The sequence below is a fragment of the Ursus arctos genome, unplaced genomic scaffold (genome assembly GCF_023065955.2).
Source record: "Ursus arctos isolate Adak ecotype North America unplaced genomic scaffold, UrsArc2.0 scaffold_24, whole genome shotgun sequence".
NCBI classification, from domain to species: domain Eukaryota; kingdom Metazoa; phylum Chordata; class Mammalia; order Carnivora; family Ursidae; genus Ursus; species Ursus arctos.
Genome location: NW_026622919.1, coordinates 18,274,395 through 18,291,091, shown reverse-complemented (window position 1 = coordinate 18,291,091; position 16,697 = coordinate 18,274,395). Strand labels below are relative to the sequence as shown.

The 16,697-nt window shown below is 60.0% G+C and overlaps 1 protein-coding gene across 7 annotated transcripts in view; it reads right to left on the bottom strand.

Annotated features, from left to right (window-relative positions):
- Positions 1 to 16,697, bottom strand: part of HDAC5 (histone deacetylase 5) — a 35,833-nt gene that overhangs the window by 755 nt on the left and 18,381 nt on the right. For 5 of the 7 annotated variants that reach the window (XM_057317797.1, XM_026512697.4, XM_026512699.4 and 2 more), the window contains 21 exons: positions 10,854 to 11,113; positions 10,607 to 10,751; positions 10,408 to 10,522; positions 9,995 to 10,125; positions 9,713 to 9,859; positions 9,512 to 9,624; positions 9,066 to 9,197; positions 8,640 to 8,862; positions 7,060 to 7,271; positions 6,516 to 6,812; positions 5,653 to 5,818; positions 4,871 to 5,004; positions 4,387 to 4,507; positions 3,889 to 3,938; positions 3,618 to 3,725; positions 3,194 to 3,249; positions 2,956 to 3,043; positions 1,395 to 1,514; positions 1,042 to 1,139; positions 750 to 868; positions 116 to 249 (listed from right to left, as the gene is read on the bottom strand). In XM_057317797.1, coding sequence (XP_057173780.1) covers positions 116 to 249; positions 750 to 868; positions 1,042 to 1,139; positions 1,395 to 1,514; positions 2,956 to 3,043; positions 3,194 to 3,249; positions 3,618 to 3,725; positions 3,889 to 3,938; positions 4,387 to 4,507; positions 4,871 to 5,004; positions 5,653 to 5,818; positions 6,516 to 6,812; positions 7,060 to 7,271; positions 8,640 to 8,862; positions 9,066 to 9,197; positions 9,512 to 9,624; positions 9,713 to 9,859; positions 9,995 to 10,125; positions 10,408 to 10,522; positions 10,607 to 10,751; positions 10,854 to 11,113 — 2,969 coding nt within the window. Of the gene's footprint in view, positions 1 to 115; positions 250 to 749; positions 869 to 1,041; positions 1,140 to 1,394; positions 1,515 to 2,955; positions 3,044 to 3,193; positions 3,250 to 3,617; positions 3,726 to 3,888; positions 3,939 to 4,386; positions 4,508 to 4,870; positions 5,005 to 5,652; positions 5,819 to 6,515; positions 6,813 to 7,059; positions 7,272 to 8,639; positions 8,863 to 9,065; positions 9,198 to 9,511; positions 9,625 to 9,712; positions 9,860 to 9,994; positions 10,126 to 10,407; positions 10,523 to 10,606; positions 10,752 to 10,853; positions 11,114 to 12,668; positions 12,789 to 16,051; positions 16,209 to 16,697 lie in introns of all 7 variants that reach the window. The other 2 variants (XM_057317799.1, XM_057317800.1) reach the window with 2 other exon arrangements.

The following is a 16,697-nucleotide window of genomic DNA, read 5'->3' as shown; positions in this document are numbered from 1 at the left end:
GGACCCGGGAAAACATTGCCACCTTCTTGGTCAGTGCTGCTTGATCAAGAAAAGGGCCCTCCCTTACTAGCCTCTCCCCGGCCCCTCAGCCCCAGTGCCTCCCTGCACCCTTTACCTCCACGCTGAGCAGAGCCGAGACACAGGCCTCAGAGGCATCACAGATGGCGGTCAAGTCATGGCCTCCCTCCAGGGCCAGCACCACCCGGCCCCCTGCCAGCGTCATCAGCTGCCTGGTCAAGTGGCCAAAGCCTTTAGGGATGGGTGAAGGGAGGAAGAAGAAAGAAAAAAAATCAAGAGAAGGTAAGGAAGGAGAGAAAAAGAAACACAAGAGGTGGAACAAATAGCACAAAGTAAGATGGCGGATTTGAGCCCAAATACAGATCCATAATAAAATCCAGTATCAACGGACTAAATGCTCCGTTAAAGATAAAACGGAATAGATGGGCTTAAAAAAATGCCAATTATATGTCAAAAAGAGCACCCCTGGAACACAAGGGATCAACAGGCTCCATCCCTATGACTCTGGGAGGAGATACACCCTCTGCTACCCCACACCCGCCTGCTTGCCCCCCAGGTCCAAGGTTGGCAGAGAGAGAGTGGGAGGCTCCTGCCAAGATGATTCCAAGTTTTGGACCTGCCCCCCAGCTTCCGTCCTCCCTCCCTGCAATACCAGTCTACTCCTGCTCCGTGTCCCCACTCAACCCCATCCTCACTGCTCCACAGCCTTCCTCAATCCCCCAGCAGCTCACATCTGGCGGTGACAGAGTAGCCACCCAGTGGAGACAGGTGTCCCTCAACAGCATCGAACCCGGCAGAGACCAGGACCACGTCAGGTGAGAACTCATGGGCAATGGGCATCACCACTGTCCTGCAAAAGGAGGGCCCAAGCTGACCTGGGTGGGTGGCTAGGCCAGGCCTCACCTCACTCTGTTCCCCCCAGAGACAACCCCCTCCACCCACACCAAACTGAGTGCCTTCTGCCCCTCCCATGGCAGGGCCCAGGGGGCTCCCACCCCGCCCTTGGCCCTTCTCAGTCCCCACCTGAAGGCCGTTAGGTACTCCACGTCTCCGATGGGGGGGTCCACACCTCCCGTCCATGCCACGTTCACATTGTACCCCATGCCCGGCCCTCCGCCAACCTGGCAGCGTGGTGGGGGAGGGGTTACTCTCACTGCCTGGGGATCCCAGACATTGCCCCCGCCCTCAGCCCTGACTCCAGCCCTTCCTCCACTCACCGCTGCTCTGCAAGGAGGGGCAGTTGGCCTGGGTGATCCTCCCACTAGGAGCCCAGACTCCCCGGGGAACCAGCACCACCGCAGCCCTCCAGGGCTCCCTGCCAGGTCCCGTTCTGCTACCTCCCCAAGGGGCCCCACATTTGAGCCCCGGAACCATACCTCTTCAGGAGCCCCCGAGCCTGGAAAGAAGTTCCCGTTGTCATAGCGATGCAGGGAGATGTAGAGCACAGAGGGGTCATTGTAAAACGCTTGCTGGGTGCCATTGCCATGGTGAATGTCCTAGTGGGGAGGGGTGGAAGCATCAGAAAAAAATCCCAGGCTCTGGCCCAAAGGTCAAAATTCCACTTGCCCCCCACCTCCACCCTATGGTGAACTCTGGGGGTGCAGCCCTCACTAGCTACAGGGCATCGTGTTCTGTTCACAACAGTCTCATCCCACGCTTCTTTCCCCGGGGTCTGTGGGCCACGACGTGGCACAGCGCAGCGGAGCTACAAAGCCACAGGATAAATATGGTGGATCTCCCTGCAGAGCCCATTCTCCTCAATGGTGTGGAGCGAAACATTAAAGCTAGTGAGGAATTGAAAGCAGATACATTCTGAAGAACCCAACGTTTACACGACTTTCTAAGCCAAAGCTGAGCTTCAAAGAGATTTCATCTTGGCAGAGGGCTGCTCCTGGGTACTTCCCAGTCACAGGGAGCGGTGGGTGCCTTTCCCAGTGCCATGAGAGGCAGGGTTTGAGAAGCGGTGCCCAGCAGCAAGAGCGCAAGTGTCAGGGCCAAAAGGCCTGACCTGAAGCCCGGTGCCAATACCCCAAACTATGTGACTTTGATTGGCTATGTCACCCAATAGCTCAGTGTCTCCGTTTACAGACGTGCACATCCTAACTTGTACTACTCGAGGCAGCCATGAGCTGTACTGTGTGTCCGGGCACAGTCAGCCCCCCATCAAGAGCGGCTCTAGGGGGGACGCCTGGGTGGCCCAGTTGGTTATCCATCTGCCTTCGACTCGGGTATGATCCCAGGGTCCTGGGATCGAACCCCACGTCAGGCTCCCTGCTCAGCGGGAGCCTGCTTCTCCCTCTCCTCCCTTCTTGTGCTCTCACTCGCTATCTCTGTCACTATCTGTCTCTCTCAAATAAATTTTAAAAATCTTAAAAAAAAAAAAAAAGAGTGGCTCTAGGGCACGTGGGTGGTGCAGTCGGGTAAGCATCCAAACTCTTGGTTTCGGCTCAGGTCATGATCTCAGGGTCGTGATATAGAGCCCTGCAGCCCTGCATCGAGCTCTGTGCTCCGCACAGAATCTGCTTGGATTTCTCTCTCCCTCTCCCTTTGCCCCTCCCCCTGACCATGGGGCGGGGGGGGGGGGGGGGGGCGTGTGCACCTGTGTGCACACTCTCTAAAATAAATAAATACATCTTTAAAAAAAATGTGTGACTGGCAATGGTGGTTAAGAGTCTATACTGTTCAAGATAGAAAAATCTCGGTTGCTTGAGGCTACAAGGTGGGGGCCAAGATGGACCAGGGCTAAAACCACTTTCAAGTCTCTCTTGGTGAGGAGGGAGCCCCGTGGGAATGGGAGGGCTGGGCTAACGCTCCAGTAGGAAGAGATGTGATAAGGTATCAGGCCCAGCAGTGGTGCGGGCACCTGAGGAAGAGGGGGCAGTGTTGGGGTGGGACCTTCCTGAGGGCTGACCCTGGCCCCACCAGCCCACCGCCTACCCAGTCCACGATGAGAACCTTGCCCACGTTCAGCTTCTGCTGCAGGAGTTTGGTTGTGATGGCTACAGAGTTGAAGAAGCAGAATCCCCTGGTGGGTGGGGTGGGGGAGAAAAGGGTTGGGGAGGTCAGCTTTGGCCGATGTCTGCTCCAGGAGCAAAAGAGACACGTCAGCTCCGCTGAGAGGGAGAAGGGAAGGGAGGAGGGCCTGGGTCTAGTGCAGGGCTGGGCTGGCACTCACATGGCTGTGGACTCCTCCGCATGGTGTCCCGGCGGCCGGATGATGGCAAATCCGTTCTGAAGAGATGCAGACAGAGTGCCAGAGACGATGGACAGACAGGCAAGGTGGTCACAAAGGGAGTGGACACAGAAAGACGGAAACAGAAGCCAGGCAGGGAAGAGAACACATAGATCAGAAATATATATCCCACACACTAGGAACACGGCCGCATGCCATGTGGGCCAGCAGACACCACCTCTGACCTCGAGACACCCATGAGAGCATCAGACACCGGGGCCTCTTTCCCAGTCCCTCTTGACCCCTCACCTCCCTAGCTGGCCCAGGAGCTAGCACCTCCTCCCCCCTCTGGCCAAGGCTGCCCTGTCCTCCACCCACCCCTGGGGATGCAGGGTCAAGCCAAGTGAGGCCTCGGGCACACGCTCACCTTGAGCTCTCCTGAGGCCACCTTAAAAGCCAGCTCCACCAGGCAGCCCACTGCCATGCGCACGGCACTGGAGGAGTGCATCTCATTCCACACAGTGTCACTGTCCACCTGCGGGGGCAGGAGAGCAGGCTTCAGGGTGCCCCCTGCAGGGGGAGGGCAAGAATGGGGGTGGGCACCTGGACAGTGGGCCAGCAGCCATGGTGGGCAGGAAAGGAAGGGCAAGAGCTGGGACAGCCATCCACCCATCCCTACTGGCAGGTGCCCTACTCACCCCAATGCCCCCACAAGGCAGCATGGCATACATCTTCTGGCTGATGGGGCCTGCAAGGAAGAGGGACAGAGCTACTCGGGAAGCTGCCTCCACCGCAGGGCTACAGGGTGGGGCCTGCAGAGGGCGGTGAGCTCCATCACAGAAAAAGGCGGCCAGACCCAAGCATAGGATAGGCCTCTGCAGCCCACACCAGTTGGAAGAGGTCTGTGCCCTATTCAGGGGCAGGGACACCTTACTTCTGGGGGCAGATGGCAGGAAGAAAGGGGCACAATCAGGGAGAAGAGCAGAGCCCTCCCCCATCACTAAGCCTGACCTGCCACCTTCTACTCGCCTGCAATGCACCCCACCCAAGTGGTAGTCTACGTGAACAGCGCCCCCTGGAGACGGGCAGTGCAGCAAGGGGATGACCTGTGCCCACAGGGACCCACCTGCCTACCCTGACAGTTCCCTATCCTAGCAGGGCAGTGCACACGGCCCAGCCCACTCCTGCCAGCTCACCGAGCAGCTTCTTGCTGTCTAGCTTCTGTCGGTTGAGGGGGCTGGTCCCATAGAGCAGAGTGTGGTATTCGGAGTGCACTGTCTGGATCTCGTCCAACGTGGCTTTGCGACCCCGGATCCGCTGTGTGGGGAGAGCAGAGGAGGCCAGTGAGGGGATGCACCGAAGGCCCAGCTCTCCCTGCTGCCCACGCCCTCTCTCTGCCCCATAGTCTGGGACACACGGAGCCACTTCCTGGCCTTAGGAGAATCCAAAGGTTTTTGTGAAAGTACGTCCTGGCCCCCAGGCACCCTGGTCCAGGACCACCACCGTTCAGCAAAACGGGCTGCAAGGGATAGAACGGAGAGGGGGCTGCGGAAACTGACCCTGAGGTCGGGGGTTGAAAGAAGGATGAAGAAAACACAGAGAGAGGCTTCGTGGATGGGGAGACACAAAGGCTTTTCCTGGGTCTGAGCTGAGGGACGGAAGGAGGAGGGGCCCCCTTACCTCACACTTGCTCAGCAGGCCTGTCTCCTGCAGCCGGGACCAGATACTCTGGATGCGGCCGGCGTGCTCGGGGTGCACGTGTGTGTTCCCACACGTGCACTGGTGCTTCAGCATGAACGTGTCGTACACCACACCTGCACCGGAGACACACCTGTCAGCCTAGCCGGCCATGCCGTCCTCCGCAGAGCTCCCTGGGCTCTCCGCAGCCAGCCCTGGCCCCGGTACCTCCTCAGGCCCCCTCCCCCAGCCACCTTCCCACACACCTGCCCCTCTTCTCTCCGCCTGCGGTCCCTGTCTTCCATTACTGTGGGTCAAAGCCTCCCTGCTCCTCAAGCCTCACCCGGGCTGCCCGACACCCCCGCTGGTTTTGATTTTTGCCCACCATGCTCTCAACACTGCAACCCCTTCGGGGCACATCCTCCTTTTCCCCCTCCTATCACAGCCCCTGTGTGCTGCCCCCCCAAACCCTTATACCCCACTGGTGAGGTAGGACCATCCCCAGGCGCCTGTGCCCCCCTCAGAGCCCAGCACAGGGCAGCTTCATGTGGAAAAGCTTTCAGGAATGGACTCAGGCCTCACTTTTGACCTCACAGAGAGGAGGACAGGAAGCTAGAAGGGCAGGGACCAACTGAGACAGTGGGTTCTCTTCACCCAGGGCCCCTGGGGCTTGTGTGATGATGGTACAAAAATCACGTGGTCCCTCGGCGGGTTGCACGAGGCTAGACACCACGCATGGACTCCTGGCACGTGGTGGAAGGCCCACTGGCAGTGGTGGGGCTCACCTGTGGTGAAGAGGTGCTTGGCGGGCTGGTCTGGAGGGCTTTTCATGCCCCCAGGGGCAGCAGGTGAGGACTGGGTGCGGCCCAGGGCCTGGTGGGGCACAGTGGCCAGGCTGAGGGGTGCCTGGTACACCTGAAGTGGCTGCAGCTGCTGGGCATCGGAGAACACCTGGGCAGGAGGAGATCAGGCAGGAGTGTGCGTGAGATGAAAGTGAGGACAAGTGTCCTGGGGCCTCCAAGGGGGCCCCTATTCCAGCCCTTCTCTTCCAGACCTCCTCCTTTCCCCATCTCCTCCCACCAGGGACAGGAGGCACTCCAGCCTTCCCCATCTCCACCTCCCAGGAGATGGGGGGGGGGGGAGTGATGAGTCAGCCAGAGTAGCACTGAGGTAAGAGGCTGGGAGGGACGGGGGCGTGGGAGGGGGCAGGATGAGTCAGGCCGGGAGGGCTCGGCGGTGTCCGCAATGAATGGAGTGCTGCTAGGTGCAGGGCCGACTGTAGTAACAGCGGGGGCGTGTGTACACACGCGCGCACGCGTGCACAGACCGACCGGCCCAACGCAGGCGGAAACGCAGACACACAGCCCTCGTGCATGCGTGCGCGCACGCGCACACACACACACAGACACACACACAGGCAGCAGCCCGGCGGGGGGCAGTCACAGCAGCAGCTGCAGGGAGGGGCTGGCGGACTGGGGCACAGGCGGCGCCCCCTTCCACCTCCCCTTGTCTCTTTCCTACTCTGCTCCTGTGCAGCCCCCCGCCCCCCGCCCCGGGGCCATGCAGAGTGGGGAGAGAGAAAGGCAAAGACAGAAAGGGGTGCAGGGGACAGAGGGGCGGTGATCAAGGCCTGGGGTGGAGGGGGCACCTTTTTGTAACCAGCACTGGACTCGTCCAAGTCGGGCCCCTCCTCAGTGCCACTCTCGCCCTCCTCATCCTTGACCTGGATGCAGTCCTCCTCCTCCTCTTCCTCCTCCTCCTCCTCCTCTTCCTCCTCCTCCTCCTCCAGGTCTTCCTGCGTGCTCTCACTCTCCGTGGAGCCTTCTCGGGGGATGGTCAGGGCTCCCTCCCCAAGCAAGGCCTCCTGCTGCTCAGTCAGCTCCTCCTCTGTCTCCTCAGGGTGGGTGGGGGGCTGCCGTGACAGCTCCCCAGTCTTGGTGAGGATCTGGGAGCAGAGCAAGGGGCACATCAGCTGGGAGGGGGCACAGCCACGCAGCCTGTGGCCCAGGAGGGTCTGTCCTTCCCTGGCCTCCCCCTGGCAGCTGGCCAGCCCGTACAGAGCTTCTCTAGGAGGCAAGGTGATGTGTCGGAGCAAAAGCAGCCTGGGGGGGGGGGCTCCCTTGCTGCCAGCCTGGTGCCCCGCTCTGCCCGGCCCCCAGCACCGCCCTGGCCCTTGGCTGCTCCCAGCTCACCTTGCCCAGCTGCAGCTGCTGTTGCTTCTGCTTCTCCAGGAACTGCTGGTGCTGCTGCTGCATGACGAGCTGCTGCAGGGCCTGGGGGCTCTGGGGCAGCGGGGAGGACTGAGTGCGGCTCAGGGGCCGGTGCCGCGGGAGCTTGCCCACTGTCCGCATGCTGGTGGCCACACGTTCACCTGTCACCAGCGGGGACTGCCCATGGAGTGGCACTGTGTGGTGGGAGGAGGGGAGTAACCATCCCTGTCAGAGCGCTGGGTATCCCCATCTACCCGGGGACTCTCCTCCTCCTAGAATGCCACCACCTACATAATCAGGAAAAACCCTAGAGGGGCCAGGGGCACCCGGCTCCCAAACTTGAGCCCCATTCTTCCTCCTCCCTACAATGGAGCAGTCCTGTAGCTCAGGGTCACTGCCTCCAGCAAGCCTTCCTGGATTCACCACTCTCTCCCTTTGATTCCCTTACGATTGCACATGTAGTCTTAGGCCCTCAGTGTAGATAAACAATGACTAGTTTTCCCCAATTGCAACAAAACCTCCCTGATCACAGACAGGAATGCCATAGGGTGCGGAAGCCTGGGGGCCGGCATCCCGTGTCTTTTAAGCAGAGCCTTTTCGGACGCCACCAGCTGCTTAAGGTCTGACTGTCCAAAGCTAAGCTGTCCAGTTCAGATGCCAGCCACTTGTGACTACTGAGCACTTGAAATGCGGCCTGTCTAAACTGCGATGGGGGCGCCTGGGTGGCTCAGTCAGTTGAGCGTCTGTCTGATTCTTGATTTGGGTTCAAGTCAGGATCTCGGGGTCATGAGATCAAGCCCCACGTTGGGCTCCGTGCTCAGCACAGAGTCTGCTTGTCCCTCTCCCTCTCCCACTTGCATTCTCTCTCTCTCTAAAATAAATAAATAAGGACACCTGGGTGGCTCAGTCAGTTAAGCGTCTGCCTTTGGCTCAGGTCATGATCCCAGGGTCCTGGGATCGAGTCCCCCAACAGGCTCCCTGCTCAGCGGGGAGTCTGATCTCCCTCTGCTTCTACTGCTCCCCCTGCTTGTGCGCGCTTGCTCGCTCTCTCTCACATAAATAAATAAAATCTTTTTAAAACATGACAATATTCCAGATCAACTGAGTTAAATATATGTTATTAAAGTTAATTTCACCAGTTTCTTGTCACTTTTTTTTTTTTAAAGGTTTTAAGTAATCTCTACACCCAACATGGGGCTCGAACTCACAACCCCGAGCAAGATCAACAGTCGTGTGCTCTACCAACGGAGCCAGCCAGGTGCCCCATTTTACACTGTTTAAAGTGGCTCCAGAAAACTTTAAGTTACAAATGCGGCTCATGTCGTAGGTCTACTGGACGGCACGGCTCAGGAACGTGAGCGCGTCATGGCAGCAGACGTCGTAGAGAACAGCGTCTGGTAGGTACGCAATCGTGTCTGCAGGACATGGAAGAAGTCAAGGATGCCTGGAGGGGGGCTGCGACAGAGCTGGAGAGTGTCCCTGGCTACTCTCTGATGGTGGCCTTGCGGCCTCGGAAGAGGGGCCCGACGCCCACCCCCCTGCACGGCTGCCCGCCCGCTCACCAGCGATGAGGGCGCTCTGCTGCCGAGCCTGCTCCAGCAGCAGCACGTGCTGCAACAGGGAGGCGTGCCCGTGGGGGCTGGTGTCGCCCTCCAGCGCCACGCCCAGCAGGCAGCCGGGGATGGAGGATGTGCTCATGAACTTGCCGGTCAGTGCGCCACCCTGCCGCAGGGACTGGAGGGCCTGCCTCTCGGCCTCCTGCTGCGTTGACAGCTTCGGGGAGGCCTGGGGTGAAGGGAGACGGAGATGAGGGAGGGGCTTATACTGTCCCCCAGTCCTGCCAACTTTGGAGCCGCATCCCTCCCCTGCCCTCTGCCCACCCCCCAGCTCTGAGGAAGACCATCTGATCTCCCTCAGGGCTTCGTGAAGCGTCTAGGAACACAGACCTCAACACCAGAGGGATTAGGAGGTGTGTGCCCCATACTTACGGTGAGGTGTGAGTTGGTGACAGTGACTGTGGCCTGCAGCCCTAGGGAGATGTTGGGCAGAGAGGGAGACGTGTAGAGGCTGAACTGGTTGGGGGAGCTGTCCAGAGGGAGGGCCCGGTGCTGGGGGAGCATCTAGGGAGCAGTTGGGAGAGACAGGCATGAGAGCAGGCAAAGGGGGGCCACCTGGGGCCGAGGGCTCTGAATGGTGCCTCGCTCCCCACTCCCCACACCCAGCCCCACCTGGGCGGTGCTGAGAGATCACGGTCCTTCAGAGGCCCATGGGACAAAGCCCACTTAAAGACAATGGGTCCCTCTAGCCTGTCCACATGGGCAGGGAGGTCCCTGCTGGATACTCTCAGCAAGACAGACAGGAAGGAGCTGCCTTCCTTCTTCCAAGGGAAACGGAGCAGCGTGGCCCGCCCGCCCAGCCCTCGGCAGGCCTGTACCTCGGTCGGGATGTTGGGGACTGAGCCAGTAAAGCCATTCTCAGCAATGGTGCTGTGGGAGCTGTTGGGAGAGCTGGGGCCGGAGCCTGGCGCGCTGTTACACACGGACGACACTATGGGAGAACTGGCTGTCACCTGGGCATGCTCAGAGCCACTCCCCACTCCCAGGACCTCAGAAAAGGAACGGGGAGGAGCCCTTACCCCCAGGCCCGGCACCAGTGATCTCAACCGCTCTCTTCTTAAAGGTGCTAATGACTGTCCCATCCTTGCGACGCAGGAGGGGACTACTTCTCCGCTCAGCCACCTTCTGCTTTAGCCTCGAACGCACTTTCAAGTTGGGTTCAGAGGCTGGGGAGAAGGTAGCCAGGGCTCAGATACATCCACACGAACAGGCACACACACACCCGTAGCCTGGCCCCTCCACATTCCCACCCCTACCTCCAAGGAGCCATATTCTGGAAAGCCAGGTTGGGCACCACACACCTGTTTTGCGGAGGGGGAAGTCATCGCGGCTGTCATAGGGCCCAAGCAAAGGCAGTTTGTAGGAGGGAGGCGTCCCAGGGGGGCCACTCTGGGGAGGGGAACTCTGGTCCAAAGAAGCATGGTGGGCTCCCCTGGGGGGTGTGGGGTGGGGATGGAAACAGACCTAGGTTATTACCCAGCCAACGGGACCTGCCACCTAGCAATCACACTTAGGAAATGCCCACTGCATCAAGGGACAGGAAATGGGTCCTGGGGAGGGAAGCACGGACAGAAGCCAGGGGTGGGAGTTTCACCCCCTAAGAGAGGCTGCGGCGCCTGTCTCTGGGTTCCGGCCAGGAGCCCCCTGCCATCCTACAGCCAGGCAAGTCCCCGAGCGAGCAGCTCTGTGACCCATGGCTGCCGAGGGCCATTACCAGCATTTGGGATGCTGCGGGAGGGAATGGTTGAGGCCGCCTGGCGTGGGCTCCTTTGACTTCGACAGAAGGAATTCCTGGAGCCGCAGCTTCACCTCAGTGCTGGCGATGGCACCTGCGGGACAGGGCACGGCTGACGTGGGCGCCCGGGCCAGGACCCCACGGCCGGGGGGCAGGGGCAGGAGGCCCCAGGTCTCACTCTCTTTGCTCTTCTCCTTGTTTCGCAGGATGAGCAGCTGCTGCTCCAGCCGCTGCTTCTCCAGCTCTTCCTGCCGCTGCTGCTCCCGCTGCCGCTGCTGCTCCAGCTCCTGCTGCCTCTTGGCCGCCAGCATCTCCTGCTGCTGCTGCAGGGGCGCGGGGTGGGGGGGAGAGGGGGGACACGGGGTGAGCCAGGTCCGGGCGGGGGTCGGAGGTCTGGGCGGCCCCCCCGCGCCCCCCTCGCTCACCTTGAGGTGCTTCTGCAGCTGGACCTCATGCTGCCGTGTCAGGTGGTCGTGCTGTTTCTGGAACTCAGCGAACAGGAGCTGCTTCTGCAGCTGCTGCTGCTGCTTGAGCGCCAGGAGCTCCTGCTGCAGCTGCTGCTCCCTCAGTGCGGGGTCCACGGGGCCCGCCAGAGCCCCCCGCAGCTCCGCGGGGCCGGGGCTGCCTCCTCCCCCACCCCCCATGGAGCTGGGCATGGCTCCGGGCAGCACCGGCTTCACCTCCACTGCAAGGACAAGAGACAGGCGTCAGGGAGCCCGAGGCCAGCACCACTACACCCTGGCGGCCATGCTGGGGGCCCCGGAAGCTAGCAGGCAGGACCAGCAGACCCAAGAGAATAGTTCGGGAGGGGGCAGTCAAATCCCTCTGCTCCACGGAACCTTGTGCTGTCTTACTTGAGGTCAGAGCCATGAACTTCAATAAGAAAACATGCATAAGCTGGGGCACCCGGGTGGCTCAGTCAGTTAAGCGTCCGCCTCCTGGTTTTGGCTCAAGTCATGATCTCAGGATTCTGAGATCGAGCCCCACATCGGGCTCTGCACTCAGTGGGCAGTCTGCTTGTCCCTCTCTCCCTCTCCCCCTCCCCCACTTCAAGCTCCCTCCCTCTCTCTCTAAAATAAATAAATAAACCTTTGAAACCAAAGGAAAGAAAAAGTATGCATACGCCTGAAGCGCAGTCTCTAGAAGACCCTGAGTGCTCAACACCTGATATTGTCATTGCTCGTTACCACCACTGGGCATTTCACAGGAATCACTTTACTGACGAGGAAACTGAGCTTTAGAAAGGTTTAAGTGTGTGACCAAAGACATACGGCCAGGTGATCAATGAGCCAAATGTGAATCCAGACCCCACGCTTCTAACCCTTGTCCTTCCCATGCCTCTTCCCCACCTCTCAACATCACACGTTCCCTGCTGAGAAGCCAATGCTAGAAAGAAACTCAAGCTGAGCCTGGTTCTAGAACGGAGGGGGCTGGCAGCCAGGGCCCTTAGTAAACCCAAGAGAGACCTGTGGGGACCCTCTGGACACCTCTCCCCTTTTCTCTGCCCCACACCCAGCTGGGGCAGATGGGGCCGAAAGGAGTGGCTGTGAGAATGGGGGGCGGGGCAGGAGGCCTCAGGGAAAGGGGGTGCAGGGCTGCACCAAACCAGGGACAGGAGGGGGCTGGGAGTCAGACTCTGCTTCCTTTGCTGGATTATCTCCTTTCAACAGTTTTATTGTAATTACCCTGAAAATGCCGCTATATATAGAGTGAGCCAAACAGCAGCTGTGCCTGGGGGGAGGGGGAACGAGAGAATGGGCGGGCGGGTGCAGGGAGGAGGTGGGAGGAGGAGACAGGAAAGGGAATCAGACAGGAAGAAGGGTAACGGCATGGGGGGGGGCAGAGGCTGGAGCTCAGACAGAGATCTCAGAACTCCAGTCTCAGGGAGAACCGGCTGGGAGGGGAAAAGGAGCAGAGCAGCCTGCTGGGTCCCAAGAGCTTGGGTCCAGGCCCCCACGTGGACAATGGGCTCAGGGGCCCCAGGGAGAGGAAAATGTTCCAATAGGCTTATGGGAAGCATGGGTCTCGACCTCTTGATCCCTGTACACTGTCCTCTGGTCACTGAATGTCACTCCCCACCACTGCCCGGTTGTTGCCAGGGTAACTGGGCAAACACCACACCAGCAGGGAGCCCCAAGCCCAGCCCACACTCCACAGAGCCTCCCGACTCCAGCAGGAAGGGGAAGGCAAGCTACCCACTGCCTGGGAAGGAGGAAGTGAGAGAGGCAGGGCTGACCCACCTTGTTTCTTTTCCATTTCTTTCTCCAAAGAAAGCCCTCACTTTTCTCACTCCAGCCCAGGGAGGCCACAGGGAGCTGGGAAGACCTTCCTGTGGCAAGGCAGCCCACTCCAGCCTGGGCCTGGAGAAGGAAGGACCCCAACATCCCGGTGGCTACCAGTGTCTCTGGCCCTCGTGAGCAGAGCTCTCTGCCCAGGCCCCCATCCATCATCGACCGTCACTGGGAGTGGAGAGGGAGCTGGGAGGGGGCGAAGGGCTGAGCTAAGAGGCTTCCACACCCTGTGCAGTCAACGGGCCTGGATCTCTCCGGGGGGACCCACACTGAATGAGTGTCACCCAGGCAGGGGCCAGGCCTGCTGAAGGCTAAGGCCCTGCTACGACCCTCATGCCCGAATACAGCCTCTGGGACCCACTGGGGGTGGGGGTGGGAAGGTAAAGCCTGAGCAGAATAGCTCGGTCCCCCCCAGCCCCTTCTCCGCCCAGCACTGCTAGGCACATTCCTCTGTGGTTTGCCCGCCAGCCACACTGACGACTCTGCGGCCACGAGGCCAGAGCCACATCTGCAGGAGTGGCCAGATGTGGCCAGGAGGGTGGGGCTACATATACAGACACACACACACTCACTCACTTTCCCTCCCAGCCCATGTCCTCCCCCGGCACCAGGAGGAAGGGCCCTGCAAAGGGCTTTCCTGGAGGTGGCCTACCCCATCCAGGGTGCAAAGCAGGGTGACAGCAAGGAGCCAGCAGCCAACCTCAGGTCTCCCCAGCCCTGGAAATGCTCAGCAAAGCCCCAGGCTGGCTGGAGAGTTATCTATTCCTCGGCAAGTCTGGCTTGGCCCGTGGCACTCGGACCGCTCAGCCAAGAGGAGGACAGGCTTCAACCTGCTGCTCCCGGCAGTGCTGGGGCTACAGGAGCCGGATGCCTGCCAGCCTGCCCGCCCAGGGAAGGGCAGGGGTCCAAGTGCTCCTGGCTCCCAGCAGATAACCCTGCTTGGGATAGAACTGCCGCCAGCAGCACTGGCTTCCCTTGTAGGAGACCTGCAGAGAGGGCACAGGCTGGGGCGAAGGGAATCTCCCACTAGGGCTCCCACACAGCCACCACCGCGGCACAGAGGCTAGGCCCCGGCTGCAGTGGGAGCCACAGCCCCATTGGTATGCAGGTGGCAGGGCAGCCAGTGGGCTCCGCCACACAGCCTTGTTCCCATGCAAGCGGGAAGCACAGCCGAGGAGACAATGCTAATCTGCAGGCTCCGTGGGGGCCTGGACAGAATGTGGCAGCCCAGGGGTCTGCCAGGTCACAACCTGGCTCTAGGATGGAAGGGGTGATGGCGGAGCAGCTGGAGCCAGGGAAAGGGTGTGGGGGAGGCACAGAGCCTCCTGAATGAAGGCTGCGGGACACAAAACCTACAGCCTGGCTAGCCTCACCCCCCCCCAAAGGATCTGTGCCCTCTGCCAGCTTGGCGTGGGCAGAGCAGGTGGCAACGGCTACCATTAGCACCATGCACCTGGAAGGAGAAATGCGTGTGTCAAGCTAGGAGGAGGCTCTCGACCGCCTCCTGGTGGACCAAGAAAGTGGGAGGACCTCTGAAAAAGGAAGAGAGTAGGCTGAGGGGCACTGCTCCATAAGAGGCAAGGCCGGGAACTCCGGCTAGCAAAGAGCCCCCTGAAAGGCCAGCAGAGGGGTCAGGTAGGAGGGCAAGGCCCTGAGCCCCCCATGCCTCCCTCTGACAGAGCGCTGTAGAGAATCGAGAGGAAGTCAGATGGCCACGATCGTCACCTCCTAGAGAGAGAAGCTGCAAGGGTCCAGGTCTACCCTGCTCCAGACTCTACTCCTGAGGACCTCTGTCCCTTCCTCCTGGGAGTGGTGGCCTTACGAAACAGTGGCAATATCATCCTGTCCTCCAGCCTTCTGCAAGACTGACTCACACGGCCTCCGTGGAGAAGCCCCAGCTGAGGTAGTTGAGTAGGCAGGACTGTATTTCTGGAGTGGCCTCACGCATACCAGGCTCTGGCTCACGAGGGGCTGACCTGCCCAGCCTCGGAGGCCCACCTGGGCAGTGCCAAAACCTTAGTGAGGACGCTTGGGCCTCCCACCTCTCCGTGAACCCCATCAGCCCCGTGGGGGCTCCCACTGCAGATTCTTTGGGGAGAGATAGGCTGGCTCCTCAGGCGGAGACAAGGCAGGTGCTGACAGGACAACCTCTGGGACGACCACCAGCACAGCCTGAGACTAAAAAGAGTGTCCAGACAAAGGGACGCAGCCCCCAAGGACGCAGGAGCTCTGGGACACGAGGAGCAGGTTTTAGCAGCACCTTCGGGAACAAGGGTTCAAAATAAAAAACAAATCCGGCTGCCCGAGGGCAAGGCCAAGCCTTCCCCCTGCTCTGAACATACTGTAAGCCGGCTCCAGGCCCTTGAGTGGAGAAATCACCAGTTCCAGAATCGCCGTGCCCCAAACCCTGGCAGCAGGGAAATGGTACCTTTCCTTCCCCCTGGGGAAGCCCGAGATGGAAGGGGCTAGCACAGTGTGTAGACCCGCCCAACAGACCAAAAAAGCTTAACGCTTGGCTCTTTATTTTATTTTACTTTATTTTCATGATTTATTTGACAGAGAGAGAGAGCACAAGTAGGGGGAGCAGCAGGCAGGGAAGAGGGAGAAGCAGACTCCCCTCTGACCAGGGAGCCCGATGCAGGACTGGATCCCAGAATCCCACAATCATGACCTGAGCCGAAGGCAGACGCTTAATGACTGAGCCCCCCAGGCGACGCTTGGCTCTTTAAAGACCCCGCTCCCAGGCTAGGGGAGAAGGAAGGGACCCAGGGTATGCAGAGTGTGAGACAGGGGTGCACTGAGCTGTTTGCAGTGTCTACACAGGACAAAAAATAAGGCCTCTGCAGATACGCCCTGGGTCGAAGGAACTACCCTACTGAAAGAAGGGACAGGGTGAAAAAGGCCTTCGAGATCACATGCCTCGGCCCCCCCTCTGCACAGACGTGGAAACCAAACCTCGCAGGCCCAGCAGCTCACCAGCAGGGACTCACACCCTCCAAACACGAGCTAAGTAGCCTGGTTCCACCGCAGGGCACCCCAGGCCCTCTGCACCGGACAGCAATGTGCTGGCAGCCCGCCCAGGAGGGCAGCGCCTTCCACTAGCACCCGAGCCCCGAGGAGCTCCCTCAGCAGGCTGGGCGGGCAGCAGCTTCCTTAAATGTCTAACGACCTCATTCTGTCCCTCTGGAGAGTGGGGAAAGGCGCTTGTCCCTTTGTTGGCCTGGAGGGATTTTGGAAGGAGGCAGCGAGCAGCATTTCACACTCCTCCCTGTGACGCCGATGACCCCTCCCCACCAAGGATGGTTTCCCATGATCTATTTCCGGGCTCTTACGTGACTGGGGAGGCCAATGCAGGCTCAACAGGCTCTACCACAATTCAGACAGTATTTCCCCATGTGCAGGCTGGCGAGGACTCCCACCTAGCAAGGTTCACAGCTCCTCACGTAATGCAAGCGGACACACATCACGTAATGGTTAAGAGCCACGGCTCTGGAGGAAAAAGAACGCCAGGGTTCGAGTCAGGCTGCGCCACTTCCTAGCGCAAGGCACTGAGCACCCCTCTGTGCGCCATGCGGGCATCTGTGAAATGGGAGTAAGGCTAGTACCTTCCTCCCAGGGCTCTCAGGCTCAGGAGCAGACTCACAGGGGAGCTTGGCACTGGGCCCAAGAAGATCTCAGGGGTGGCTGGTCAGGGCTACTACTAATGGCTCCTGATATTTGTGTGTGTCCTGGACCCCACTGGCAGTCTAGTGAAGACTCTGGACCGCTTCTCAAAATGTTTCTAAAGTGCGTGAAATAAAATACTTAGAACTCGGGGCACCTGGGTGGCTCAGTTGGTTGGGCATCTGCCTTCGGCTCGGGTCTTGATCCCAGGGTCCTGGGATGGAGAGCCCCACATGGGCTCCCTGCTCAGCGGGGAGCCTGCTTCTTCCTCTGACTCTGCCCCTCCCCCATTTGTATGCCCGCCCTCTCTCCCTC